Source organism: Musa acuminata, chromosome BXJ1-8 (assembly GCF_036884655.1).
Source record: "Musa acuminata AAA Group cultivar baxijiao chromosome BXJ1-8, Cavendish_Baxijiao_AAA, whole genome shotgun sequence".
Lineage (NCBI taxonomy): Eukaryota > Viridiplantae > Streptophyta > Magnoliopsida > Zingiberales > Musaceae > Musa > Musa acuminata.
In genome coordinates, this window is record NC_088334.1 from 32,362,969 (window position 1) to 32,377,121 (window position 14,153).

The following is a 14,153-nucleotide window of genomic DNA, read 5'->3' on the forward strand; positions in this document are numbered from 1 at the left end:
CCGTCAAAAGGAGTGAAACTGTAAAAGAGTGATTGGCCTTCGCCTATTGAAGGAAGGCCTCTAGTGGACGTCGGTGACCTCGTCGGAGGAGGAAGCCAAAAGTGGATGTAGGTCAAGATTGACCGAACCACCCTAAAATTGCGGTGCTCTCTGGTTTGCATTTCTTCATGCTGCTTACCTTACTGCAAATCTCTATATGTGCTTTACTTCCTTATTACTTTAACTGCACTTTGCCAAATCTAAGTTAAAGCAACTTCTGAATCGACTTTCATACCGAAATTACTTTTATCGTACGAACATCGTATTTTGGTTTGCAATTACTTTTTGTTCTCTATCTTAACTGCAAACTGCCTCCATAGCTTTACTTTAACTGCACTTCGCTTAATCTAAGTTAAAGCAATTTCTGAATCGGCTTTCATATCAAAATCGCTTTTATCGTACGAACGTTGTTTTAAATCGTCGAAAGTTTTCTGCTGCACTAATTCACCCCCCCCCCCCCCCCCCCCCCCTCTTAGTGCTCTTGATCCTAACAAAAGTGCTATCTTGTATGTTGTAAAACTTGCATATCTAAAACTTGTTAGCTTGAATATTCTAAGCATGATGTAACACTTGTTAGATTTTCTAGTTTCAAAACCGCATGATGATAAAACTATATATTTTGTTTTTCATGCAATGAGTTGAACTTATATTCCAAACACAAGAATAGTTGGACTTCTCATTTTTGTTGATGACAAAGGGAGAGAAGTATGATGTTATGCATAAGTTCATGATGACGTGTTGCAAGTATTCATGATGAATATTGCAATGACTTGAATTCGGTTTGAATTCAAGGTTCTATCAATAACATCAGTATGATGTTATGCAATGACTTGAGTTTGTTTAAACTTCGGGAGTTAAGTTTAACTCTGTCATCAATTGGTTATCATCATAAAAAAGGGGAAGATTATTGAATCTCGTATTTTGATGATGAAACCAATTGATAATTATGTTTATGTTTTAATCTACGTTTTGAGTGATGCAGGATGCTTCGATCAGGATGAGGCAATTAAAGCAGGAAAAATCATATTGGGTCGGAGGAACATGTCAGAAGATTGGACGTCGAGCTGATGGATCGGTCGATGTATCGACAGAAGGCTTCGGGCCGTGGATTCGGGCATCGGGCCAAGAAGAGTAGGTATTGCGCCAAGGATATCAGAGTTGTGGAGTCAACTGGCCGATTGAGCAATAGGTAGGAGAGGACGATGTACCGAAGAATCGGACGAAGCGTCGAGGGACCAATGAGATGCCGAACAACTTGATTAATGCTTAGTATTAATTATCTAAATCGAAGTTTTTTTTACATATGCAGGATTAACTACGATGAAAGTAAGACATGCAGTAGGAGTTATGCCGGAGTCAAGACTATAATCACATTGGGGGTTCGAGAGTTCGATGTAACTTTGGACGGTCGTCGAAGGTTCTGCGGGAACAAATCCGAGAAGTCCAGGAGCTTGCCAAAGAAGCTTGTCGGAACTTGCCAAGTGGATCATTGCAAGTCCAGGAGTTTGCCGGAAGTCCGTAGGAGCATCGCCGAAGGTTCGTCGGATGTTCGCCGGAAGAAGCGATTGACACACCAGAGTAAGTTGTAGTAAATATCTTAAGAAATATCATAGTTAGCATGTAGATTAAGGTAGGAATGGGAGTTGATCCCATTAACTTAATCTGGGGGCAATTGGGCCCTTGATAGACCCAAATTGGGCGGAATGGATCAGCCCATTCGGACCCAGATTTCCTGGCCAACGGTGGCACCGCCCAAGTGCTCAGTCTCCTAGGAAAGCTAGGCGGTGCAACTGCCCAGGTCAAGCGATGGTACCGCTTGGGCTAAGTCTCCAAGCGAGACTGGGCAGTGGTACCGCCCTTGTTAGGTGGTGGTACCCGACAAGGGTGGTACTGCTTGAGCTCAGTCTCCGAGTGGTAGTACGACCCAGTTATGGCGGTAGTACCGTCAAGACCCCGGAAATCTAGGAGATGACACATTTGAGCTCCAAATTCAAACCAGTTGGGGCCTATATAAACCCCACCCTTTCCTGCATGAAAGGGCACCGAAAGCTTGATCTTACTATGTGATTTTAGAGCTTAAAAGTGTTGTAAAGGCCAAAAGTTCTCCTCCCTCTTTTCTTCCAAGTTTTGATCATTCAAGAGAGGAGTGAAAATTCTATAAGGGTTGTCTCCTAAGCCCGTCAAAAGGAGTGAAACTGTAAAAGGGTGGTTGACCTTCGCCTATTGAAAGAAGGCCTCTAATAGATGCCAATGACCTCGTCGGAGGAGGAAGCCGAAAGTGGATGTAGGTCATGTTTGACCGAACCACTCTAAAATCTGATTTGCATTTCCTTTGTGCTATTTATCTTAACTGCAAACTGCCTTTCTTACTTTACTTCAAATATGTTTCCGTAAGCTTTCAAAGTTATTATTTGTATGAAACGACTTTTACGTTGGAATCGGATTTCAACGTACGAATGCAGTTTTAATCATCGAAAGTTTTTCGCTGCACTAATTCACCCCCCCCCCCCCCCCCCCCTCTTAGTGCTCTTGATCCTAACAACATGGTGTCACTCTAGTTAAAATAGTGCACATATCTCAAAGCAGTGCGAAACAACACAAATAGACCTAGAAATAGTTGCGTCTTGAAGCGACGTAGTCTGACTCAAAAGCGATGCCACACTACAAGTTCGAAGCAACATACTACAAATCCGTGTCATCCGAAATCAAGTGATGCTTGCTAGTGAGGATATAACCCCGCAAGGCACGGGCTCGAAAGGATGGCCCCAGAATGACAAACTGCTCGTTGAAAATATTGGCAAATACCAACAAGCATAGGGGGAGTCAACTCCCTACGAAATGTATAAAACCCACCTCCGGGTAGATGCTAAGGGACATAATTCATGATCCACAAAATCTGATCTAAGCTTCAGAGGGGTCAAGCTGGAACTCCCCTCTCCAACATTGACCTATTGTATAGAGATTCAAGACTAGAAGCCTCTTGCAGATTCGTTGGAGAATACCCTAGGAGACGACGATCACAACCCCTCGTCCCTTCTCCATAAAGCTTTCCTCCTGAGTAACCCTATGGATGACCTTATATAATCGGGATCAAACCTAGTTGTGCCCCTTCCCAAGCCACATAAGGAATCACAACCATAACCCTATTTAAATAAATAAATAAATAAAAATATATATATAAGTTTTTTTATTTAAATTATTCTTATTTTTAAATCATAAAATTTATTTAAAATCTTATATTTGTAGATGAGCTAGTATCTACTAGATTTTGAGTTATTTATCTTAGTTATCGTATTTTTTAATAGACTTATATAGTATTTTAGTGTCTTCATCAAAATATGAATTATTAAAAAAATATTATAACTGAAATAAACAAACTTAAAATATAAGAGAAACCAATTAATATAAAAATTATTATTTAGAAATAAAAATAAATATATAAGGGGACTATCATGATAGTTATAATGTTCTTGAATAGACTTATTGTAAAACATATTCAAGAACACTATAATTTAAGAATTGAATCCGCTTCACTCTATATACTAATCCAAAATCGATCGATCAGCTTAGTTTAAGAATCAGTCCATCGAAAGGGAAGCTACAGTTATATTATATCACGAGTATTCAGAATATAATGAAAAGATGACAACGCCCGTTGCAAAACGAGGTATCTTCCGAAAACACCAAAAATATGAGATTTTTCGATGATTATTCCCATTACAATCTTTTATCCAATACCCGACGAAAGCATCGTTGCTTCCGACGACTGGACTTCCCGCCGTCAACGCCGGCCCTCCTCCTCTGGTGTAGGTGGGTCAGAGCCGTTCCTCGGTCTAGAAGGCATCATTAGGAATCTTGAGCGCCACGTATTCACCGTTAAAAGTCCACCGTCACGTCCCTCTCATCAACAAATAAAAAGTCCCGCCCTATGTTGTTGGAGAATTGCTTATATATCCCTCTAAATTGTTAGTTTTCTATTTATCCTTTTAAATTTAACTTTGGCACATGCATAAATAATATCCATCTAGAATACTAAAACCCACAACAACTAGTTAATCTTTGTTAAATGATCTTTTTTTTTTTTAGCTGTCACTTGAAACTTTAATTCATACTAGTCATTTAAAAATTAATTGTGGAAATAACATTAAAAGAATATTATTAATGTATTATTTTAGATATCACAACTAGAGGTGTTCGAGATTTAATTTCCGAATGCAGATTAACGACATGGTTAGCGAAATTCTAATATTTAAAGGGTTATATGTGTCATAGCAAAATTTTAAAGGGCATAAAAAACTACTTTTATGCCAAACCCCAGTCTATATATATCCAAACACAAATAACTATCTATATATGTAAAACCCCCATTCTATATATCGACTTGACCAAACACGAATCACTCACTCGGTCGTCTCCATACAACCGAGACCGAGGTCGAGGCGTTCTTCCTTCGTCTCCTTCCACTCCCGCGGTATGGCCATCTATCCCTTCTTTTCTTTCGTTATTTTGTTGTTCTGTTTCGATTTCCTTGGTGGAAGTTCTGGATTCTGGCGAAAGAGCGGCGCAATTTGGTGTAGCTTTTGTGGGGTCTGAAATTTGTGTTTCTGGATTTGTATTCCTGAAGACTTGAACTTCTCTTTTTTCGCAATTTAATCGTTTCTTCTTTCTTTTTCTTCGCGTTAAGGAATTTATTTGATTTGATCAGTTTTTGGTATAAGGTTTCCATGTTTTTTTATGTTGATTAGGGTTTCGATGTCATACTGGCCTTCGGCCGATCAGAAGCCGTTGAAGGGGAGTGCAGATTTGAGGTGTTTACTATTGGTTTGCAGGAGGATTCAAGTAGGAAATCTTTTGTGGTTAAGACGAAGGAAGAAGATGGGGGATCATGTGGTGTTGCACGTCAACCAGTTGTTAACACCCCAAACCATTGGCACGACAACAGGGGTAGATGGTTCGATGTCCTTTGCGGAAACTGCCTATTGTTTTGCACATACGCATCCGTCTACTTCGATTGCCAGCTCTTGCAACGACCAGAAAGGGAAGGAGGAAAGCACGGTTGGAGAGGAAGATGAGCCGTTAATTCAGATGGTAGATTGTCGCATATGCCAAGAGGAGGACAACATAAAAAACTTGGAGGCCCCTTGTGCTTGCAGCGGCAGCCTGAAGGTCTCTGCACATTTCGACAACTTTGCCTTGTTAGCATAAGTTCCTGGCTGTTCTGGAGACGCGAGCTGGCATCTTAATGCTCAATCATACAATTTAATGCTCAATCATACAATTTAATGCTCAATCATACTGGTTCTTCAGAAACCAACTTTATGCATTTGAATTACGTGGGACTCTATGTCCTTCGAATTTTTTACATGTTCGTTAAGATGCCTGATATAATTGGATAAATCTTGGGTAATGAGTCAAAGATTTCACTACTCTGGGAATTTATGTCTTTGAACTCTATTTCAAAGTTCTGTTAGCTGACTTGCTTTGTGTTTATTCTAAGATGGCTGATATAATTGGATAAATCATGGTAATGAGGCAAAGTTTTTCTGTTGTGGGAATTTGCTTCTTTAAAGTCTTCTCCATGTTCTGTTAGCTGACTTCCTTTGCGTTTATCCTAGATGTGTTATATGCTTTGGCATGACGGCTAATTCTGATATGTTGCTTGAGGAGGGTGGAATTACTTCTAGTTTTGTAATTGTTTCATGTTGTGAATAGGTTATGAACTTCTCCTTTATTGAATATAGAAATGTGCAGGCAAATTTATTTAATTCACCTGTAATCAAGTCATTTAAGTCTATTTGATACCTTATGGTAATTAGTTGGTTTATTTTGTATGTTAGTTTTTATGGCTATTGTTTTACGAGTTGCTTTCTACTTCATTCATAGTAAATATGATTGTTTATAATGTAGACTTGTTTGATTTGTTTGAGTAGAGTTTCTTTTCCTAACATGTTTTAGAAGTCCATTATTATAGTCCACAGTACACAGCGGTGATGTTGATCTTTCTCGACTTCTGTTTTGTACTAGTAGCCTTGCTGGTTCTTCTTCAGTTTAAAACACAAGGCTTGTTATGTCTGACGTTTTGTTCTGTTCTAAATCAGGGTTTTTTTTTTTTTAGTGGAGGGCCTCTGAACAAAGTACTTTAACTAGCAGAACACAGATAATGATGATTTCCTGAGGATAGATATAGAATTGTTGTACTTAAGGAGAAAGATAAAAGTAAGGACAACTGTGGGGTGACTTCTGGCGTTACTGCAGATGGCTTGCTTTTAATTCGTCCCAGTCTGCTGGAATCTCAGAGACTCTGTACAAGTGTCTTTCTTTTTTTCTTTTTCATGTTTGTGCATTGTTTTTCATCAAAGAAGCTTCGAATTTGTATTGCTTCAGACTGAGTCAGGAAAGTCTGGCTATCCTAATTTGATATGATAGATTAAAGAAACTCCATAATTTTTTTGGATATATGTTCTTTCCTATATTATAATTTTGACATCTGATTGTTAATATTGTGAGATAATTTGAGATTTAATAGTTGACTGCATCCTTGTTTTACATCATGGGAACTGTTTGATTTTTGGAAGAATCTGATGCAAATATCAAAGGATTGACTCAATTAGCTATGGACAAATCTAGCTCTTTATTTAGATTACTTCTGTAGATAATATAGCTAATGATTATACTTGCTTTCTTGGAGTATTATTTTCTTTTCTTAAGTTTTTTGCTGTTTTGTTTATTTCTAAGTTTGTTCTCACTTGGAATTTTGCTATGTGCAGTATGCTCATAGGGCATGTGTTCAGCGTTGGTGCAGCGAGAAGGGTGATATAACCTGTGAGATCTGCCATGAGGTATGTCACATTTCTGGTTGTAGTTTATGGATGTCATTTTGTGTCTCTTGGACCAAAAGTACAAAATGTTTTTCTTTTCTTTCTTTAACATGCTTAGGTATTCATTAGAAAGGGGCCTTTATATGTTTCATGTTTGTGATAGAATTCTACAAGCAACATAAGCTGTGTTTCTGCGGGCTTAATAATTTTATGAAACAAACTGATGAAAACTTGTATAAAGTCATCAAAGAGAACAACAGGATTTACAAAGTGATTGAGTTATTTACATGCTATTTCCAAACATTATAAAGACAACTTGCTCTGTCCTGTTCTTTTTTCCTGGCCTTCAGCTGGCATAGGCTGAGTTGAAATGGGATGTGTTCTAATATAAGGAAGGGCCAAAGCCAAAGGGAAAACTGAGAAAGGCTTAAGCTGAAAAGAAAGTCAAGTCACCTGGATTTGGATTGTGAAATGTGGTGAATCGGTTCACCTTTAGTTGTTTCCAGTACAAAGACCAACTTAAACCTACATCCTGCCCCCAGACATTTTTTGTATTTTGAACTAGAGGTTGTTTTGTATATAACATTTATTCAGGTCCTTATTTCATTTTGGGCATGCAGATATATCTCAAGTTTCTGATGTTAAGTGATGATCTGATTTGACTAGAATGATATACTCCCATATCTGGTGTCACATTAAGGTTCTTCTAGGTGATCTGAGATTTGACTCTTAAAATAACCTCTTCTTGCTTGTGAGGGTAAGGCCGTAAGGCTATGTACATTGACCACCCCTAGAACGCGTACTGATGAGATCCTTGTATGCTTTCATTCTTTTGTCTTTTGTATACCTGATATGTATGTTGATGCTTGGTCCTTCCTGTGATTGCAGCAATATAAGCCTGGGTACATTGCTCCACCACGAGTCCATTCTGATGAGACCATGATCAATGTCAAGTATGTCATGCTTGTAATTTGATCCATTGGCCAAGACGTAAATTCTGGCAAGGAATTGTTTATTATGTCCAAATTCCTTATTCGGATTGTTTTTTTCCTTTCTGTTTGAACTGCAGCAGCAGTTGGGTCATTACAGGTTCGCAATTGAGTTTGCATGACCCTCGAGTACTGGCAGCGACAACATCACGGGGCCACTTAGTTGAAGCTGAATATGCTGAGTTGGCTACAGATTCTAGCGGTGCTGCTTGTTTCCGCTCTGCTGCTCTTATAGTATGCCCTTATCATGTATAACATATTGAGCATCTGTTGCTTTACTTGTTTAATGACTACATTGTAAAATTTAGGCTTTCAATTGAAAATAAATTTATGGCTATCTTATATAACCTTTTTGTCAATTATTCTGTAAATGTAAACTATATTTGTTCCATAGGTAACTTTCACAAAATTATATATGTTCTGCCAAAAATATATAGTGTAGGATGGGACCTGTTTTGATTAATTTCTAATAATGATCTGTTATTATAGTCCATTAAATTTTCAAGTTTTTAATCTCAATAGCCACTTAAATGCCATACGTTTTTTCCTGCTTTCTTTTTTTCTTTTTTTTTTATTGGGAAGAAAGGGTCATTATATTGTGTAGTCAACATTAAATCTTGAGATGCACCTGAGTTATATATGTAATAGCTTATTCTTTTTTGTTTTCGAAAAGGAACATATGTAGAGCATTGTTCAGAAACTCATGAGTTGGTCACTAGCATTGAAATTTCATTCTCTAGAGAGGACTTAAATCTTCATTGTTGATCAGAAATTAACTTTTGGTCAAACCATGCTTTTGTCGTATTGATCTTTGCATTAGTTTTTTTAAATTTCATTTTACATTATTGTTTACTTCTTTTGAGATTACTTCCATCAGTCATCTGATGCCTGTGCAGATCTTTTATGAGCTCATACTAACATCTAATCTCTCAGTTGGCTTGAATTACAAATTATTGGTGTTCAAAACTATCCATAAGCGTGAGTGTTCTGCTTGTCTGCTTGTGAACCTAATGTTCTTCTTCTGAAATTTTGTAGTTGATGACTATTTTGTTGTTGAGGCATGCATTAATCATTACTAATTCTGATGGAGATGATGATTATGATGATGATGCTTCGACGTACTTTTCAGTAAGTGAAAAATAAAAACAGTACCTTTTTTAAGCTCTAGCATGTTCCAAGACTCAAATGTTTAATTGGTTATTTTCAGCTTTTTTTGCTACGGGTTGTTGGAATTCTTTTGCCATGTTACATCATGGTATGGATCATAAGTATCTTGCAACAATGGAGGCAAAGACAGGTAAGCATCCTTTTAGAATTTTAAAATGCAGTCACATTTATAAACATATATGGTATATGATTTGATTTTCTTCTCAGTTGCCATTATTAGAGTTATAGAATTTAAAAGACCATAAAAGGTGAATTCTGGAGTCCTTTTCATTTTCTATGATTATTCTTTTGTAAGCAATAAGAAATATGGTGGTCACTGTGTCCCTGAAGTTCCTGCTTATCATTTCATTGCCACACTAGATGAAGCTGGCACTTGCTAATCGAACCAAATTGGTGAGATACACATGGACAAGATTTGAATCAAGACAATCTAGATCAACCGGATCCCTGATGGTTTAAGACTTGGATCTGTTAGCAGTAACTGAATTTGTATCCATAAATTTGGTTTTGCTCCAAAATAAGTTGATAATGGACTTTACATGTGACCCAGAGGAATCTGTCAGGGTTTCTCAAAGAAGTCAATCTTAATGGTCTTAGAATCAGGTGGTCAAGCAACACAGAATCAACACCCTGAAACCAAACTACACTTGGAAGACTGCATTGATATACTGCTTATTTCTTTGGGTGCTACATGCTTGTTTCACTGTGCTGTGCTGTTAACTGTGACAAGGATTTGTTATTGATTTAAATCAACAATTGTTACACATATAGGAAGTTTGTAAATTGTCTATAGTATATTTTCCTCGGTAAAACTAGTGAAATATGGGATTATGTGTTATATGTCATCTGTTATCATTCTTTTGTTATTATCTATATATGCATCTGACGTGTTATTTTCTATTCATATTCTCAGGAGGCAGCTGCCTTAGCAGCAACTCAAGTATCATTCAATCTGCAGTCTGGCCAATAAAGGAGCTTGCACTTGACATTAGCACCAGATTCACCTGCTACTCCCCCACAAGAGCCACAACAGTGGCATTTAATTTGGTTAATGTAGGCTTTAAGCTTGTTCCGAGATTTATTTTTGTTAGAACCAAGTAATTAAGTCATAGGTTACGGCATCAGCGGCAGAATATTGCTGCGCCAACGCACGGAAATGAATGCTGGCTTTTTCTGCTAGCTTTTTCTTGTACCTTCGCATCGATTTCTTCAGTTGTATGTAATTTCACCTTGGCTTATTAGAGGACTTACCTTATAAGACGACCTTGGCTTACTAGAGGACTTACCTTATAAGACGTAATATTAGTGCCACTACATCGATAAAATATGTAACGACATGTGCACGCACCGTATAAATCTTACAGGTATACACAGATCACTGATTTGAACGACAGGATATTATACACATCGGCTTCGATATCATGTAGTTGCCACTTTTAAGTGCTGCCTCCCAACCAAAGATAAAATTTAGTCGTTACAAGGAGCTTTAAGAAATCTGCTTAAAAGATTGCCATAATTTTGCAGTAGTAACAATCCTACAAAAGCACAATAGTAACTTCACAAAGATATTGCCAGCTGAAAATACAAGCATGAAAAAGATAGTTCGAGCATAACAAACAATGAACGACTTGAAGGGGGGATTCGTGACTGGGAATTTGTGTTAAATAAATCCAGAGCCTGCCTCTAAGATTCAACTGTTATATTGAAGCTCTCAGCATTAATCTTCATCGTGTGGAGATTTCCTCCTCGGTAATAGAAACTCGAAGCATTAATTGGCTCATTTAATCAGTGTCTAGCTCTTTGAGGCTTGTTTTTCTTTAGCCTTCTGGATCTTCAGAACTTTCTTGACAATCTTCTGCTCTTCAACCAGAAAAGCTCGGATAATCCTACAAAACCAGAAGAAGTAATGTCAAGATAAGAGCAATTTTGACAAAAATGGGGAGATAAAAACCAGGAATCATGATATTCAAAAGCATTTATTGCTAACCTTTCTCTTACAGCACTTCCAGATAAGACTCCACCATAAGCACGGTTCACTGTCCTCCTGTTTCTGGACAACCTAGACCTCTTGTACTGAGCAGGTCTTAGATGTGGTATCTGAGAGCACGAAACAAACATCAAATAAAGAAAAGCAACATTATGTAAGTTACTAGCTTTTTCCTTTTTGCCACAGATTCACACTAACTCAACAGATCGCAATCAAGCAAAGTCACAACATTTGTTCACATTATAGTCAAAACAAAGTTCATTGAGATTGCAGGAAAGCACAGATTACAACAAAATAAAAGTGGTCACAAGGGAATCAGAAACAAAACTAAAAAATTAATGTCACTTAATTACAATAAACAGGCTTAAGCCGCTGTTTGCTAACTGTTGCAACTACATACGCTAAAAAGACCTTTGTCAATGATGGGCTAAAATAACTGATTAATTGTGCAGCTAACATATACCATGGTACGGAAATATCTTATTTATTTGAAACAAATATCCTATTGATTTTACAAAATTTAACTCGATAAATGAGTAAATGATAAGAACTCTGCTGCTAATTAGTGATGCATCTTCACAGCTTCCAATTAGTTAAATATTAGCAGCATACATGAGGTAACATATCAGTCGAAAGCCAGAGCACCCGGCATTTCACATTTTCCGCTCCACAAAAAATCCTACTCACCTTGTGTCATCCTACTACAAGGGCATTCATTATTGATACTTCGCACATTCCAAGTGTTGATTTGTCTAAAAGATTCTGATTGACTCGTTCAATATTTTAAATAGACATGTTAAGTTTAGATTGACTTTTTGTCCCATTTTCCTATTTTCAGAGTAATATTCTGTAATATTAAATAGGTATATGAATTCATCAAGCCTGGCCTGTTTTAGCTTGGTCCGAAGTCATTACTAATCTGAGTTGTAAACAGTTCTATTTCTGTAGAAGTCCAAGCTCAGTCACCTTTTACTTGAGATTAAACAGGTCTAGGTGTCCTTTTTGGTCGGGGTTTAAACTTAGGTCACATCTGTTTGAGATCCAGGTTTAATATAAATCTCCAGGTGATTAAAGTTTGTCATAGCGCAATGGACATCCATCAAGAGTCCTACAAAGGGTGGCCTCGCACATAATTTTCCCACCAGTGCACATGCACCATACAGACTGTAAATTCAAGTCAATTAATAGCTCGACATATACAACAAATAACGTTGATACAGATTTTGAGACCAGGTATGAAGGGAAAGAACAGAATGGAAGATACTTGCAGGATAACAAAAAGAAACTGGAAGTCTGAAAGCTAGAAGTTTATCAAAATCATCAAAAACAGGCTACAATTCAAATCAAATAGCTAGTAAAAGATAATAATAGTATATTTGTACTGTTTGTTCTTACTTCTTTTCTCTAAAGTGAAAGGGCTCAAAACCTATAAATAAAAATTTTCTCTAGGGCTTTCAGTCATTTTTTTGGATGATTAAATGAAAACTTGCGGCATACATGACTTGGTTATCCCTTTTCATTCCTGGTCAAAAGAAAGATAAAGGAGAGTTGCATTAGATAGCTTTGTCAAATCTTTACGAACATGGATCACTACCATTATCACTAAATCATAGGAAAAGACCAATGTAGCCAACCCCAAATAGTTGGGTCGCGTGGCCTTGTTGCTGTTAGGATCAGCGTCTACAATAAGCAGTCAACCCTATCAAATGAATTGATATCAAAGATAAATGCCTTCAATAGCAGGGATAGCTTTGGGGTATGCTAAAACAACTTGAAAGCTTTCATGATGTCATAATTATAGAAAAAAGCTCGACAAAATTTGGACCAAAAGACAAGATAGATTAGCAATGAAGTGAAACATGTCTCTTTTAATCGTAAAAGAATTTTGCAACAAAAGGAAACAAGAATACTATAAGCAAGCACAAACAGTAACATTCTTTTCAAGGTATTGGGAAAAAGATATGGCTAACTTCTGAATTGTAAGCCACATCTAAGAACATCAACAACATCATGTGTAAAGAAGATACCAAATTATAATGAACATTGGCATTTCCATTTAAACAGGAGTCCAGAATATCTTCCTGTTGTAAATTAGAATGCCTACAAGTGGTGCTGTACTGAATACAAAACAAACAAAATGAATTGCATTCGTCCATTTAACTCGTTTGAACAGCGAGAAATCATCCAATGCTACAACAAGTAACAATTGCGAAACAGAAGTAAAAGGACAAATATGCCACTCCTGAGAGATAAATTTCGTCAGAGTTCAAAGCAAGGAAAAACAGACTCCCTGGATTCTCTTGCCAGTCACAGGACATTTCGGCCCACTCGCCCTCTTGTTCGTGTACTGATACACAAGCTTCCCGCCTGCGCTTCCAGATCAACACCATTAGCAAGATCAGACAAAACGAATGGAACGGCAGAGAATCGGAAGCCGGAAAAGATCAGGCAAACCATAAAGCAGATGAGGGAGGCGAAGATGAGATATTTACCTGGGGTTTTGACAACCCTAGTCTGGTTCGATTTGGTGGCATAGCTATGCCTCTTCCGATACGTTAATCGCTGCACCATCTCGCCTGGTCCGCTTCTCCCTCCCTCTCCCCCTCCACCCTCTTCCAAACCGATAGGAGGGTTGATGGAGGTGGCTATTTAAGGAGCCGTCCGCCGCCGAATATAGCAGAAAGATGACCTACATCCAACGCACTTAGTTTATTTGATCCGACGGTCGTCCTTTCTTTCTTCGTTACAAGCTAACGAAGAGTGAGGGTGAGTTGACTTTGACCGATTTGCCTTCTACTTGTTTAGAATAGATTATTAGAAGTAATTATAATTTGCTACGAATAGCAAGATTTGATTCTCATTTTGTTTTGACAGATTGAAACCGAGATCTTCATCCATTTATAAGACGAACTCATGGAAATAGCTATCTTTTTTTTTTCTTTTTTCTTGGAAAAGGATTCTTTTTTTATCTAAGATTTAGATTGCCCTTAATTTGATAACGAATCATATATCCATTTTCCATTGATAACCAATTGATTTAGTTGCAATATTTTTACATTATATTATTATATTTTTCAGTAATAGTATAAAAATATAATACAGAAGAAAAATATTTTTTATCACATTACAGTATTTTTAGTAATACAAGAAAAA

The 14,153-nt window shown here is 37.3% G+C and overlaps 2 protein-coding genes across 5 annotated transcripts; one reads left to right on the forward strand and one right to left on the reverse strand.

The window, feature by feature from the left end:
- The first annotated feature begins 4,394 nt into the window (after positions 1-4,394).
- On the forward strand, positions 4,395-10,273 carry LOC103972878 (uncharacterized). Of its 4 annotated transcripts, none has more exons than XM_065079438.1 (8): positions 4,395-4,510; positions 4,869-5,205; positions 6,807-6,878; positions 7,746-7,810; positions 7,927-8,080; positions 8,882-8,974; positions 9,054-9,143; positions 9,927-10,273. In XM_065079438.1, the coding sequence occupies exons 2-8, from the start codon at positions 4,915-4,917 to the stop codon at positions 9,981-9,983; spliced, it is 822 nt and encodes a 273-aa protein (XP_064935510.1). In that variant the 5' UTR covers positions 4,395-4,510; positions 4,869-4,914; the 3' UTR covers positions 9,984-10,273. The 4 variants fall into 4 exon arrangements, with proteins under 4 accessions (XP_064935510.1, XP_018676715.2, XP_064935509.1 ...); XM_018821170.2 differs by having other exon boundaries at positions 4,402-4,510; positions 4,785-5,205; positions 7,927-8,095; XM_065079437.1 differs by having other exon boundaries at positions 4,402-4,510; positions 4,785-5,205.
- A 225-nt stretch (positions 10,274-10,498) lies between these two features.
- LOC135587723 (large ribosomal subunit protein eL34-like) lies at positions 10,499-13,651 on the reverse strand. The gene is made up of 4 exons (XM_065079439.1): positions 13,493-13,651; positions 13,288-13,367; positions 11,001-11,110; positions 10,499-10,899 (listed from the first exon to the last, which is right to left on the reverse strand). The coding sequence occupies exons 1-4, from the start codon at positions 13,569-13,571 to the stop codon at positions 10,806-10,808; spliced, it is 363 nt and encodes a 120-aa protein (XP_064935511.1). The 5' UTR covers positions 13,572-13,651; the 3' UTR covers positions 10,499-10,805.
- Between the last annotated feature and the right edge of the window lie 502 nt (positions 13,652-14,153).

What these genes read in the sequence shown, in the direction of transcription:
- LOC135587723 (XM_065079439.1), bottom strand. Translation starts at nt 13,571, where the DNA reads ATGGTGCAGCGATTAACGTATCGGAAGAGGCATAGCTATGCCACCAAA. An exon ending in TAGGGTTGTCAAAACCCCAG is followed by an intron (nt 13,368 to 13,492) that starts GTAAATATCTCA and finishes CTGGAAGCGCAG; the next exon opens with GCGGGAAGCTTGTGTATCAG. An exon ending in CTGGCAAGAGAATCCAGGGA is followed by an intron (nt 11,111 to 13,287) that starts GTCTGTTTTTCC and finishes TCGTGCTCTCAG; the next exon opens with ATACCACATCTAAGACCTGC.
- LOC103972878 (XM_018821170.2), top strand. Translation starts at nt 4,792, where the DNA reads ATGTCATACTGGCCTTCGGCCGATCAGAAGCCGTTGAAGGGGAGTGCA. An exon ending in ATGCTTCGACGTACTTTTCA is followed by an intron (nt 8,975 to 9,053) that starts GTAAGTGAAAAA and finishes GGTTATTTTCAG; the next exon opens with CTTTTTTTGCTACGGGTTGT. An exon ending in AACAATGGAGGCAAAGACAG is followed by an intron (nt 9,144 to 9,926) that starts GTAAGCATCCTT and finishes TCATATTCTCAG; the next exon opens with GAGGCAGCTGCCTTAGCAGC.